Below are 14,292 nucleotides of genomic sequence, written 5' to 3'. Positions count from 1 at the left end.
TAAAAATTTAAAAAGCAACTAAAGAGACGATGGCAATTAAATGATCCTGCACAGGATATAATACTGAAGGAGAAAAGTCTCAAAAGGACATTATCAGGACCTACAGAAAAAATTGCAGTATAGACTGTAAACTTTGTATCAAGGGTAAATGTCTTGAACCTGGTAACTGCGTTAAGATGGTTACTTAAGTGAATATCCTTGTTCCTAGGGTACATGGAAGAAGTGAGTGTTCAAGGAGCATGTTGTATGCAATCTACTCTCAAATGTTCAGAAAATAGATAGATGGCATAGATAGATGATAGAAATGTAGGTAGGTAGGTAGATAGATAGATAGATAGATAGAGATAGCTGGCTAGATAGAATGATATGGTAAATGGGGCAGAATGTTAAAATAGTCAATTTGGATATCAGGAGAGAAGTATGTTGGAGTTCTCTACATGGGTTTTGTGTTATTTTTTGCAACTGTCCTGTAAGTTTGAAATTATTTCAAAATAAAAACTTTAGTACATAACTAAATAAAGTAATCGAGATTTAAAGAGTAAACCTTGAGTAGGGAAAAACATTCCTCTCTCCAAAATAAAACAAATCAAATATAACAACAAGATAGCTTGGTATGTTTAATCATTTTATAGGAAGTGACAAAAGAGAAACTTGTGATTTGAGTTATTAAGGGGTTTATTCCTTTGTGCAATTTCAAACAGATCATTCTTTGCAAAGTAACCACTCACTCAGAAAGTCAGCTATTTGCTTTCTACCTTAAATACAATTTTTAAATGTCTATAATTTCCCAGGATGTGAAGCAATGCCTTTAGTTCATTTAACAAGCATTCAGCAAGTGCTTACTGTACACAGCCCCATTCAATTTCCAGAAAAAAAATAGGAGCCAGTGAAAAGTGTCGTACAGTGAAACTTTCCCACCTGGCAAATGAATAGGTTCTTTTATGTGTGCAGGGACACGTTTGCATAACTGAGCTGCAATCATGTAAGAGACAGGTGCTAAGAACAAAAATAACCAAACTTGGCTTTCCAAGTGTCTCTTTTTATATCTGGTAATTATGATGGCTAACAGGACAGAAGTGTAAAGAGGTGGAAAAATGAATGGTAGGATAGAATAATTAAAATTTTTGCACCCTGCTCTCCCCATTTCCAAAGGATCACTGAGAACAGTGATCCTGACTCATTTTGGTTCCTTTCCCTTCTGGATATCTGAAGATCTAGATCAAATCTGCTCCTACAGTCTAATGAGAAGGGAAGTCTCTTGAGTAGATGCTACAGCAAGAAGCAGGATGGGTCTATTGCTATAGATGACACAAGGGCAACAGGTGACAATTCCCACATAAGGCTTGAGAAATTTGTGTGTTTTAGGAAGGAACAGCCTCTTAAAAGATCACCCTTAAATTCAATTGATTTCACCCCTAGAAATGTCTAATAATACCCTAAGAGCATGTTTTGCGTAGTTTCTGCCTGAGCTGCTGACAGCTCACATTTTCACTGTTTCTTCCTCCTTGAGAGAGGCCATTAATTGTTGGTGTCAATTCATTAGAGTCCATGAATGCACATGGCAAAGCCATCTGCCTCTCTTTCACTTACAAGGCATGGTTAAGGTATTGGTTACCAGGAAAAATTATTTTCTATGGGGAAAGAAAAACCTGGTGTTTCATTACTAAATATGTTACCTGCTAAAGGATAAGGCTACTGAGCACCCAGGAGTTGAGAGCACGATGTAATGCTATTTGTTGAGCACTTCTGTCACTCTGCTCTGTTATTCTGAGAGTTCTCCCAAGCATCACACCTAGCACTTTCCCTGAGGATGTCAGGGTGTGCCCTCTTGCAGCAGACAGCTTTGGGAGAGCTCGAGCTATTCCTTGGGAACCTCAACCCTGCTCCCCTCTTTGAAGTTCAAGCATCTCTTGCTTTCTGCTCGCTCTCTTCCTACCTCACTCTTTCCCTTTGCCTTATTTTCCCATTGTTCTAATTTTTTCTTTGGTCCTTCCATTTTTCTGTTCCCTAAACCCCCAAGGTGGAGGCAGCCCTGGAATGTGAGCAGGGTTGGTGTCCTCTGAGTCCATTTGCTGCCTATTTGCTTGCAGGAAGGCCACTTAATCTCCTTGAGCCTCAGTTCTAAAACCTGGAATAATAATATCTGTTGGTTAGGATTATATGAGCTAGTTTATGTGAACACTCTTTAAGTATTTAAGAGCTCTATACGAATGAAAGCAGTATTGTTACTGGGGCCACACAGACAAGCAGTTATGTTCAGAGGGCTAAGAAATGTCACCCTCTGTGCTTGGCTGCTTGGGGAGGGAGAGGAGAAGGAGAGAGGTGAGAATTCAAAGACATTTAAGGATTATTCGATGTGTGTATCTTAGTAATGGCCAACTGCAGTCCAAAGTCAAATAGAGGTAGGTTTTCTCGTTACCATTCTACAGAAACTTGCACCTACTCTTTCCTTCTTTGACCTAGCTGGGAATTAGCTGTGATGTTTTGCTCCATGCACCTTCCTTTTCAAGTTTCGGTTTTGCTGGTGCCATCCCCTCGCATGCTTTGTCCATCAGTCCCACTCTGCACGCCATCAGCGGCTTATGGTAAGCCAGCGATGAAAGAGCGCACTGTCCTGAGGGTGATGACAGTACGGTCCCACCCAGCAACCGCTTGGCTGGGCATTGTTTTTCCAAAACTGGTGCCTCATTCCCTTTGTTTCCCCGTTTCAAATGTCTGGCTGAGTCTTCAGAGAGTTTTTGACTCTGCCATTGTATCCACCTTCCAGTACTTCATCTAACCCTGTATAGTCTTTATCACATTCTATTTTTTTTAAATAAAAGTGTTATTGGCAGATAATTCACAAGCCATAAAGTTCATCCTTTAAAGTGTACAATTCGGTGGTTTTAGTTTAGTTAAGAGTTGTGCAACCACCACCACGACCCAATTTTAGAACACTTTCATCACCCCCAAAAGCTCTGTTATCTATTAAGCAGTCATCTCCATGCCCCCACCCTTCCAATCCCCCCACCCCGAAACCACTAATCTACTTTCTGTCCCTACAGATCTGTCTATTCTGCACATTTCATACATACAGAGTCACACAACATATGGCCTTTTGTGTCTGTCTTCTTTCATTTAACATGTTTTCAAGGTCCATCCACGTTGCAGCCTGTATCAGAACTTCATTCTTTTATATGGCTGAATAATTTTCCAATATATACCGCATTTTGTTTATCCATTCAAAAGTTGATGGATATCTGGGTTGTTTCCACTTTTTGGCTATTGTGAATAATGGGGCTATGGACAATAGTGTACAAGCTTCTGTTTGAGTCTCTTTTTTCTTTTGGATATTTATCTAGGATTGGAAACACCGGGTCATGTGCTAATTCTATGTTTAACTTTTTGAAGAACGGCCAGATTGTTTTCCACAGGGGCTGCATCATTTTACAACACCACCACAGTAAAGCTGGAATTCAGACCCAAGTTTTCCTTATACTAGGTTGCCCATCTCAATGATGGAACTTTCACTATGTTACTGGAAAAGAGTCAGGGAGAAGTTCATTTAAGATCCTTTGTTCTCCCTCTACAAATTCCCCACAGTCTGATGTTATTAGTTCTTTTATCTCCTTTTGTACATAATATATAGTGGTAATTCAAAAAAATTATTTCTAGGTATTATGAAAATGATATAATGAGGGATAAACTGAAATATAAAATAAGGTATGCCTATCAAAGCCTAGCTCAATTCTTATTTGTGACTACGCATGATAATAACTGCATGCACATAACCACTTGCCAATGACCACCGTTAGAGCAATAGCGAGAATTAGATTCTGCTTAAATCTCCAAAAGCTGATCCCTGTCCCTCAAACGTCACTGCATGGCCACCAGAGAAGCCCAGTATTCCCAGCCACAATCCGGGCGCCCAAGACGCTGCTTAGCACCATTCAGCCCGCACCAGCTGCCCGAAAAGCGGAACTGAACAACGAGACCTTTGCCCCTAACCGACATGGCCACCTCCGAGGCTTCAGAGTTAGGGCGGAAGAATGAGGCTCACGTGAGGAGAATCGCTTCTTTTCATTGGCCTTCTCTCCTGGGGGGGCGGGCTCCAATAACCCAGCGTGGGCCGGGTTTAAAGGCACCACGACTAAATCAGACCGAGCTCCGCCCTCGGGGCTGGGAGGGCGGGGCGCCGCGCGGGGTTCCCACCCCTCCCGTGCGGAACGGAGGCGTGAGGGGCGGGCGCTCCGAAGCGGCGTCTCCGGGAGCCGTGGTGACCCGCGCCGGGTGCGGCGCGAGCCCGAGGGGTTAAGCGCGGCGTTCGCGGGTGCGGCGCGGACAGGAGAGCGCGACGTTCCCGCGCGCGAGCGCCGGCAGGGGGTCTCGGGGGCGCGCGGGCGCGGGGATGGAGGACGGCGTGGCCGGGCCCCGGCTCGGGGCGGAGGCTGAGGCGGCCGGGGCGCGAGTGCGGCCCGGGGTGACGCTGCGGCCCTTCGCGCCGTTCCCGGGGGCGGCCGAGGCCGAGGAGGGAGGCGGCGACTGGAGCTTCATCGACTGCGAGATGGAGGAGGTGGACCTGCAGGACCTGCCCAGCGCCACCATCGCCTGCCACCTGGACCCGCGCGTGTTCGTGGACGGCCTGTGCCGGGTGAGCCGTCGGGGCCGAGGGCGGACACTTGTTGCCCGGAGGCGGGCGGGCGGGGAGGCGGCCGGGAGGACGCGGGGACACTCCCTGGGAGCTCCGCCGCTGTCCCGCCTCTCCGGGCCGCACAGAAGGGGGTCCGCGGCTCCCCGGGCCTCCCAAGCACCAGCACAGCCCGCCGAGGGCGTGCCTTAGGGGCTCGCCTTTGAACCCGGCTGGGAACCGCCTCCTAGCGACGCCCCTGTGCCCAGGGCGTTGACTCGGTTTATGGGGCGCGGGAGGCGGCCAGGGGTACCAGGGATGGACGGTCGGGGAATGAATTGGCTCTAAAGTGCCCAGGAGCTCTGACCCGGGGCTTAACCATCGGCTCTGCAGTTACTCATTAGAGGAAGGGGTCTCCTCATTCATAGGGATGAGGAAACAGACTGGAGCGGCGATGTGACTCACTGTTCATAAATAGGACGATTCTGCATTCTCAATCTGCCCTAGTGGAAGAAAAGCCAATGTTTGGGTGAGGATCCGTGGTTGCTCATTATCCTGCGGTTGGCCAGTTTTGGTGGAATGGTGTTGAGGGAGAGAAGGGGCCTTTAGGATATGTAGTCACAAATCTTAATCCCTGGAGAAGTGACGTGGCCTCAGGGGGGACACTCAGCACATTGGAAATTGATTGTCCCCTCCCCCCAACTCTACACAATTTAGACACTTTGGAGAGTGAGGGGGAAGGTATGAGTAATCAGTGATGTTGGTGGGGGCGATGAATTTATTTTAAATCTGCAACTGTTGTGCACAATCAAATTTGAACAATGTGGGCATTGCAGAAGAAAACAGGGCTTTGGGAGATGCCCCATTAGGAGAGAGCTTTCAGGAAAAAAAAAAACACCTATGCTTTCAGTACTTGGTTTTGGGTCTATTTGCGTTGTCAGTAAAGCATAGTAGAAGGCCACCGTAGAATAGGGAACTGTGTGCTAAAGTCCCATTTATTTTTAATTTATATGCCCATTTACTTTCAGGAAAGATTTACACAATGGCTGTGTACTTAGGTGAGCTTGCATGCATGCTTTCTTGATCAACAAATGTCGTGAACACAGCCTCTTAGTCATCTTACGCTAAAACCTTTTCTTGTCTTCCATCTGTTTCAAGCCCCTCTCTTAGGGGTCTGAGGCTTCCCTTCTAAAGGTCAAGTCACATAAAAGTCTGTTCATTTGCTCAGGTGTTTGTAACAATTCCTCATTTTAATTTTTGCCAGTAAGTGTTAAAGGAAATTGCTGGGTTGGAAAAACTGTTTGCTTAACTGGCCATTCATTTAAGAAATGGTTCTTGAGCCTCTACTATAAGCCAGGCATTGTTCTAGGCTCTGAGGGGACCACCTGGTGTGCCCAGCCTTCAGAGGCTGACACTCATTGTTGGAGGAGATGGATGATGTGCAACTCAATATCAAATATGTCAGGAAGTGATGAGAACTGGGGGAGAAAGGGTTGAAGGGGGTTGCTATTTTAATAAGACCAAGGAAGGTCTTAGTAACAAGGTGTTATTTTGAGCAGAGACTGCTGGCTAGCAATCATTCATTCATTCATTTGCTGTTTATTGAATGCTGGCTGTGCTGCAGGCACTGTTTTAGGCTCAGAGGATATAGTGGTGAACATAGTGAACTTCCTGCTTTCATGGAGCATGTCTTCTGGTGGTTGAGGAGGCGCTTAATGATAGAAAAAAACCAAGCAAACCAGGTAGTTTCACGGAGCTACTGGTAAGTGCAGTGGAGAAAGTAGAACAGGGCGGCGTGATAAAGGGTGACCGAGGCGGGGTGGGGAGGGGCTGGGTCCTATCAGTCAGCTCTAATGGTGACACTCTGGAGGTTGAAGAGGCGTTGGTGTTGAGCTGGTTAATGGGGGCAGCACTGAGGGAACCAGCAAGGGGTGGCAAGAGGCAGCAGCCAAAAGCTGGAGCCAGGAGAGGGAGAAGTGTTGCTGGGACCTTAGGGGAGGAGCCACCTATCAGGAGCTGTAGGCATGAAGGTGTGACGCCTCTGCCAGGACAGAGATGCTAGCACAGGGAGCAGGTAGGGGAGAAGGGCCCTGACCCTCCCCCAGCCCTGAGCCACCAGGAGGGAAGGGAGCCCAAGCAAAATGGACCAGAGGTAGGGTCAGCCTTCTAGGATTCAGGAGGGTAGGAGGGACAGAGAATGGCTCTGGGAACAGTGCAGGTAAAGGGGACACACGGAGACCAGTCAGCACGAAGCCACTTTAGACTGAATAGCTAGGACTTGGCTGATGAGAAGAAGCTCCTTGTTGAGACTTTCATGTGGCTGGCTGTCCACTTGGAGGGAACAGTACATGTGCAGTTCCAGCTCTCTCAGAATTAGAGGACTGAAGCTAGGAAAGTCAGCATTACCCCATCCAGCAACTGTTAAAAAAGTTGAAAAAGTGATAGACTTTGACTAGAGATGTGAATGAAGCTAATCTGGAGAGGACCAAGGTAAATCAGAATGCAGGGTAAAGGGTGATATAGTCCATATTTTAAAACTTCAACTTCTCTGTAAGACCAGGGGGAGATGTTTATTTGGTGAAAAATTGATATTTTGGGTAGCATATTATCTAATTGAACTTGTATGGTCAGTTTCTTTGAACACCATAATGGAATCTTGAATAGGGCATGAGATTTTGTTGGTTTGTACAGGTTAGTGTGATGCCCCAATATATCTCAGAGTAATTTGGGCAGAGAATAAAAGTATTTGCAAAGTCCCCTCGGGGGACTGAGGAGATAGGAAGAAATATTAAACTTCCCTATCTGAGGAATTCCTTATGTTCTCACAGCCAGTGGGCATGACCAATTCAATAGGCTGAGCCCTTGGTCTTAGGGTTCATCTCTGTGAAACTTATTCTTGCAAAGGAGAAGCTAAGCCTACTTAATTATGCTCAAGAGTCACCCTCAGAGAACCTCTGTTGTTGCTTAGATGTGACCTCTCTCTCTAAGCCAGCTTGGCAGGTGAACTCACTACCCTCCCCTCTACGTGGGCCGTGACTCCCAGGGGTGTAAATCTCCCTGGTAACATGGAATAGGACTTCTGGGGATGAGCCAGGACCTAACATCATGAGATTGAGAAAGACTTCTTGATCAAAAAGTCTTCTTGACCAAAGGAGGGAAGAGAGAAATAAGACAAAAGTGTCAGTGGCTGAGAGATTTCAAACAGAATTCGGAGGTTATCCTGGAGGTTATTTTATGCATTATATAGATATCCCTTTTTTAGGTTATGGTGTGTTGGAGTGGCTGAAACTTGAACTGTATAGCCTTGATTCTTGAAGACAATTTTATAACTAGATAGCTTTTGCAATGTGGCTGTGTGATTGTGAAAACCTTATGTCTGATGCTTCTTTTATCCAGGGTATGGACAGATGAGTAAAAAATAAGGATAAAAATAAATAAGGGGGGAGGATAAAGGGTCAAAAAATTGGGTAGATTGAAATACTAGTGGTCAATGAGAGGCAGGAATAAGGGGTATGGGATATATGTATTTTTCTTTTTATTTCTTTTTCTGGAGTGATGCAGATGTTCTGAAAATGATCTTGTGATGAGTATACAACTATGTGATAATGGATGAATATTGTGAGCCATGGGTTGTATCTTATGGATGGACGGTATGTGTTTGACGATTTGTCAGTACAAATATTAAAAAAAAAAAAAGAAGTTCCAGCCCTGGGATGGATGGGGTGTATTTAAAAATGAGGAAGGGTCTGGCACACTCAGAGCCTTTAGGAGGCAAGAAGTGAGGGTGATTGAGACTTGAGGGCAGCCAGGGACTCTTCACCTGGAGAGCAGGGAGTGGTGATAAGGATTCATATTTTATTACAATTGCAAAGTTGGGTGGAAAATGGCTTGCAGGGAAAGAAGATGGGTGTACAGGAGAGGAAGCAAAGAGACTGGTTTAGAGACTTTTGCAGTTGCCCAGGGCAGATAGGAAGGTGGCTGGTTTAGGGTGGTGGGGATGGAAAAAGGGACAGAGCCTCCCCTCCTTTCCGAGCTTGGCAGTGGAGACTGGGCTTTATGCATTGGGTGCCCATTCTTCTTCTTACAGGAGTAAGATGTAAAACAATAGGTAAAGACACAAAGAGCAACTCAGCTAAGGGGGACAGAGTCCCAGAAGGCAAATAGCTTGGTGCTGTAAGGCAACCCAAGAGCCTAAATCACTGCAGGTAAATGGAGAGTTTCTCAATTATCTAAAACTCTCCCTCTGGGAAGGAAGACAGAACTTCCGTGGTGTCAATTATTCTAAAAGCCACTCTTTCTTAAGACTGGCATGTTCAGCTACTTTAAGGTGGGTGGTGAGTAACACCTGCTGGGCAGTCCATTCACTGCAGCACTGACCCAGGCCTCTCATCATCCTCATTAATGGTGTGTTGGGGTCACCAGGCGAGTGATGATGCAAAAAAAAAAAAAGGGACAGGGTCAAAGTTCTTTGCATATGTTCACATGGTTCTATAACCTTGGTCTTGAGGGAAAGAAGGAGGTTGAGTTGAACTGCTAATGTACTTGGAAGTTTACATCTGAAGTCTGTTTGTAACTAACAGCATGATGTGTAAGATTTCTTTTTATTAGCTGGATTAGCATCAATATTGTAAATAATTGAAATGAATATGTTAATTAAGGGTTTATCTAAAGAATAGCTAAAAATGTATTGTCATTAATTTAAAATAATGTTATTAGAGTTCGCACTATTACAAATGAATAAAAGATTTTATTAAAATAAGACTATTTTCTGTTTGTACACAGATTTGCTTAGCATGGTCCATTATTGTACTGTCTTCGTGAACCTTTTTTGTTTTATACTTAGGAAAGCAAACCAGTGCTTTGAATTAGTAATTATATGTGCTTTAGGATCGTTGGTTTGCTAAAACAAGGATGTAGTCAGCTAACCAGGAATTTAAGAATTCCCACATAATATTGTTAGTTCCCAGGCAGTAAGTCAAGTTCCATGAAATGATGGAAATGAATACCTCTTTTTCTGTTGTCTGAAATGTGAATGTTTATTTGGTTGATAGAGCTTTACCTGCAGGCTAAATCAGAAAATGCTAGCCTTAGAAGAATTTTCTCTTTTCTAGTGAAAAAAAAATCAGTTTTCTTTAAAAAAAAAAAAAAAAAAGGCCCACTTAAGATTTGTGATACTTCCATGAAATTCTTTTAGTAACAAATGATTCTGATAGGCATGTAAACAATGTAAGTGATATCCTCAAATTCTTTGTATCATTGAATATGCCTGAGTGATGGTTGGAACCTTAGCTGGACACTGAAATTCCTGAGGCCTCAGGGCCAGTGCATTCACATCTTGGAGGTCAGCCCCCAGGCGCAGGCACATGAAAAAGCTCCCCAGGTGGTTCTAAGTGGTCATCAAGGTGGAGAACCACTGTCCCACCTGGAAGTGTTATGCTTCCAGATAATTAAACTGGCAACCTGGGTTCGACCTCTTACCAGACATGGAAATCCCTTTCTGTACCTTGATTTCCTGAGTCTGAAATGAGAGTTTGGCTTTCGACTGTACTCTCCTGGTTCGAGTGCCATTGGGCCTTGCAGCCCAAAGGCAGGATCATGGCCATCAACAGGATAGCCGGTGCCCTTGGGCAAGGGACTCCATGCCCTATGCCTCTCTAGGCGTCCCCTTACCTGCTCATCCTCCAACCGAATATCACTGCCTTGTCCTCCTGAAACTTTGTGTTTCCCGGGGCTAGATGTCATCGAACTGTAATGTGGTGATTGAAATGTTTTCAAGGCCTCAGGTGGCCCAGCTGATCCAAGTGGCTTCAACTGCTAAGCTGTCTACACTAGCCTGTGTTACTTACTACCTGTGCCCGTGGCAGGTTGGTCTGTAGTAGCGTGTTGTTGGATGTGACACCGTAGCAGAGCAAGAACTGTGAGTTATATATTACAGTGCAAAATCAGGCATTTTTAAATCATTTCCTCTTTGCAAATGGTTTCTCAGATTTAAATCATGCATGAAAATTATCTAATTAACCATCTTACTTTTCCCCTTAAGCCCCTTAAATTGTGGAGAGAGGAATCATCTCGTCTCCAATAGGTACAGCTCGATTTAACTGGGAATTTTCAGATTGTTTTTGTAAAAAAGAAAGCTCTGTGTTCCTAAGTAGAAAGTTAATTTTACAAGTCATCTACTATTTCCCACATTTAAGAATCCCCATAAGTCAAATGTCCTTTACTTGCCCGAGTGCCTTTTAATCTCGCCTCACCACTCCACTTCCCAGGTGTTCGGTTCCCGTTCCAGCTTCACCTGCCACCACCGTACATTGCTCAAAGCATTTTTCCTTCGGTTACAGTAGCTTTAAATGTTATTGCCTGTCACCAGAATTTCCAAAAGCCCAACGACAATTACATAAGGGAACAAAAAATAGGTTTTGTGACAGAAGAGAATAGGTACAGCAGAGCCTGTGGATTCCGGTGTTCGTATTTCAGGCTGTTTTCTTCTCTTTGCTTCTTTCCTTTTTAAACATGCAGTCAGTGGACTGAATTCCTCCTTATTCCCCCATGTCACCGAGGAGCTGTTCGCCGTGCCCGGCAGTGCTTTGACAGTAATAGCCGGGGTGTGCGGGCAGCAGGGGTGGGGGCAGGAGACCTCTCCGGGTGGACTTGCTGTGCACTTTTGGGATCACGTCACGGGCTATGGAGGGCGCCACTCACCTGAAACAGAATTCAGTTGTGAGGGAGACTTGTTTCCTTTACACATACTAATCACCGTCAGAACGTGGGGATGCTGACAGTCTCTGAGACACAAAATGACGCGGCTGGTTTCTCTGACATTAATGGGTGTACTGGGGTGATGGGACGTCAGAAAAGCTCGTCTGCCCTTCTTGAGCAAACGAGAAACATTTTCAGAATGGAGCATCAGGAAAATATTAATGACCTTAACTCAAACTTTGAACAGTGGGGAAAGGGTTGGCTTCATGTTAGAGATTTCGATCACTGTAGAAATCCTTTATCTGATTCAGCTGGGCTAGGGTTTTGTTTTGTTTAGGCTCTAAGGATTTAATTGGGTTTCATAAGCCCACATTCCCTCATATACCCAGGGCGGCGTAGTCGTTAAGGGTATGGCTGCAGGCATACCTTTTGACCCTGGGGAAGTTACTTGCCCTACCTTTGCCTTAGTTTCCCCATCTGTAAATTGGGGGTGTTAATATACTTACATTTTATTATATACATAAAAGGCTGGGCACAATACCTTGGACATAATAAACAAACAATATAGGTATGTGTATTTGTTGTCTACTGCTGGTTAACAAATTAACCCAAAACTTACTGGCCTGAAACAGTCACCCTTTATCATCTCCCACTTTCTGTGGATCAGGAACCCAGACATGGGAATTTAGCTCCATGCCTCTGCCTCAAGGGAGGTCACAGGCTGTAATAAAACATTGGCTACCATCCCATCTGCAGGCTCCGCTGGAGGAGTGTCTGCTCACAGCCTCACTCACACGATGGTTGGCAGGATTCGGCTCCTGGTGGGGTGTTCGACTGAGGGACTCAGTTCCTTGACAGCATTGGGCCAGAGGCTGCCCTCAGGTCCCTGCCACTTGGGCCTCCCCACAGGGCAGCTTGCAACATGACACCTGGCTTCCATCAGAATGAGCCAGAAAGGGAACACAGGTGGATTCCACCAGCTTTTTGTCCCCTAATCTTGGAGTGATATCCCATCACTTTTGCTGTGATCTATTCACTAGAAGCGATTCAGTAACTACAGCCCACACTCCAGGGGAGGGGGTGTCACACCATGCAGGAATCCCAGATTATCATGAGGGGCTATTTACAAGCTGCCGACCACACTCAGCTCATTCTTAGAACCTTTCCTTCTCTGTAAATTATTCTGACTTCTGTGGAGCAGTCGATGTTTAGAAATGTTTGTTAAGATGTTTTCTAATCTGATTTCTTTTTTTAGAACTCTTAAATCTCCATAAATGAATACAGCTTTAGCCCCCACAGCGTCGCAAAAAAAAAAAAAAAAAAAAATATGCCTCATTGATAGGATTATAGCCAGGTTATTATGTTTCTAAAGTATCAAAAGCTGGTACCCACTGCCTTTCTGAAAGAGCTTGAGAAACTAAAGCCTTTTTTAACTTGGGAAGGTTCAGTACTTTTCCTTTCATTACTTATTTCCATAGGTGCAGCTTGAAATTCCCATGTGTAATCATAATTAACACTATGGAAAGAGGTATTTGAGCTTGGCCTGAATTCAGAATTAAAAGGCAAAAAAAAATGCGCGTTTTGGGTTTAGTTCCTCAACATAGCAATAGCTTGTTTTACTTTATCACTTGCTAAACTTTGTGCTTTATTTTAAGGAAAATAAAGTAGTTTGCATTAGTTCCTGGCAAAGGATTTACATGTATTATGAATCATTTCATCTTCACAAGAAGCCTATGATTTAGGTGTTATTATCCCCATTCTACAGATGCGGAAAATGAGGATGAGGCAGACCAACCGACCACCCCAGGTCACACAGCCAGTAAGTGCTGCGCCCGTACTTCATGCCCAGTTCTGGCTTCCTCCATAGCCTTTGCCACAGATCAGTCATCTTACAGAATGGCATGATGCCCGTGCAGTTTTCATACACCTTTCACGTCTCGTCTAAACTCTAGTAGGACAGCTCTGTAAAGAAAGTATTTTTATCTTCAAGAACGTGAGGTCCAAATGAGTTCAACCCCACCATTTTTCTTTCAGTTGCTCATTCATGTTTAGCAGGTGTTTTTGCCTGCTCGGGGTGTACTGCACACAGGGGCAGCCCTGGTGGTGTTCTTGTGTTCACACTGAAGACAGTGCCCGGGCCAGACAGACCTGGAGTTGAATCCTGGCTCCCTCACTTCACTAATTCATTCGCTGTTTTTATGGTTGTTTGCTGTTTCCCAAGTGCTTTTTTTGTATTGATTTCCAGACCAGCTGTGAGACCTTGGGCAAGTCAGCCTCCCCAAGCCCCAGCCTCTTCAACTGCCAAATGAGGACAGGAATCCCGACCCCCCAGGCATGGTGAGGCTCTGTGTGCTGTGAGGTCAGAGCCCTAGATGGCCCTTGGTGAATGGTGGACATCGTCTCTGCCTTCATCAAGCTCAGGCTAGTAGGGAAGACATAAAATTAAATTGTTTTTCCACCTTTTAAAATGTCTTTTGTGTTGTGTTTATGATGTGTAAATATAATCAACAGCTTAATAGATCCCTAATTAATAGTGTGTCTTTGGGCAGTTTATTTAACTTTTCCAGACCTCAGTCGCTTCGTCTGTAAACTGAACAGACTGAATTGGATAATCTCTGAGACCTCATTTCTGACTTTCAAAACTTTGTGGTTGTGCTGTCCCATGGGTGGGACCTGGCCCATTTGCACCTTGGTCCCCCACAAGTTAAATCAGGCTTTTCCAAGTAGGAATTGCCCAAGAAGGGAATTTCTCCAGTGTAATGCTAGTTCTCTTCAATCCTTTTCCAGCCTTTTGCCCATACCTGGGCTTTGTCCTGCATTGATCAGTGGGGGTGGGGGGTGGGGGGGGGTGGCTATCTGCTGGTTTATGGCTGGAGTGAGTGTGCTGGTTTGAATCTATTACATACCCCCAGAAAAGCCATGTTTCAATCCTGACTCAATCAGGAAGCAGCCTTTTCTTTTCATCTTGAGTCAATGACGTGCGTTGGAAA

At 44.9% G+C, this 14,292-nt stretch overlaps 1 protein-coding gene across 1 annotated transcript in view; it reads left to right on the top strand.

Moving 5' to 3' along the window:
• Nucleotides 1-4,387: 4,387 nt before the first annotated feature.
• RCAN1 (regulator of calcineurin 1) overlaps nucleotides 4,388-14,292 on the top strand; it is an 87,096-nt gene continuing 77,191 nt past the window's right edge. The window contains exon 1 of the mRNA XM_077118903.1: nucleotides 4,388-4,630. Coding sequence (XP_076975018.1) covers nucleotides 4,388-4,630 — 243 coding nt within the window. The remainder of the gene's footprint in view (nucleotides 4,631-14,292) is intronic.

This window comes from Tamandua tetradactyla, chromosome 10, assembly GCF_023851605.1.
Source record: "Tamandua tetradactyla isolate mTamTet1 chromosome 10, mTamTet1.pri, whole genome shotgun sequence".
Lineage (NCBI taxonomy): Eukaryota > Metazoa > Chordata > Mammalia > Pilosa > Myrmecophagidae > Tamandua > Tamandua tetradactyla.
This window is presented reverse-complemented; position numbering and strand designations above follow the sequence as displayed.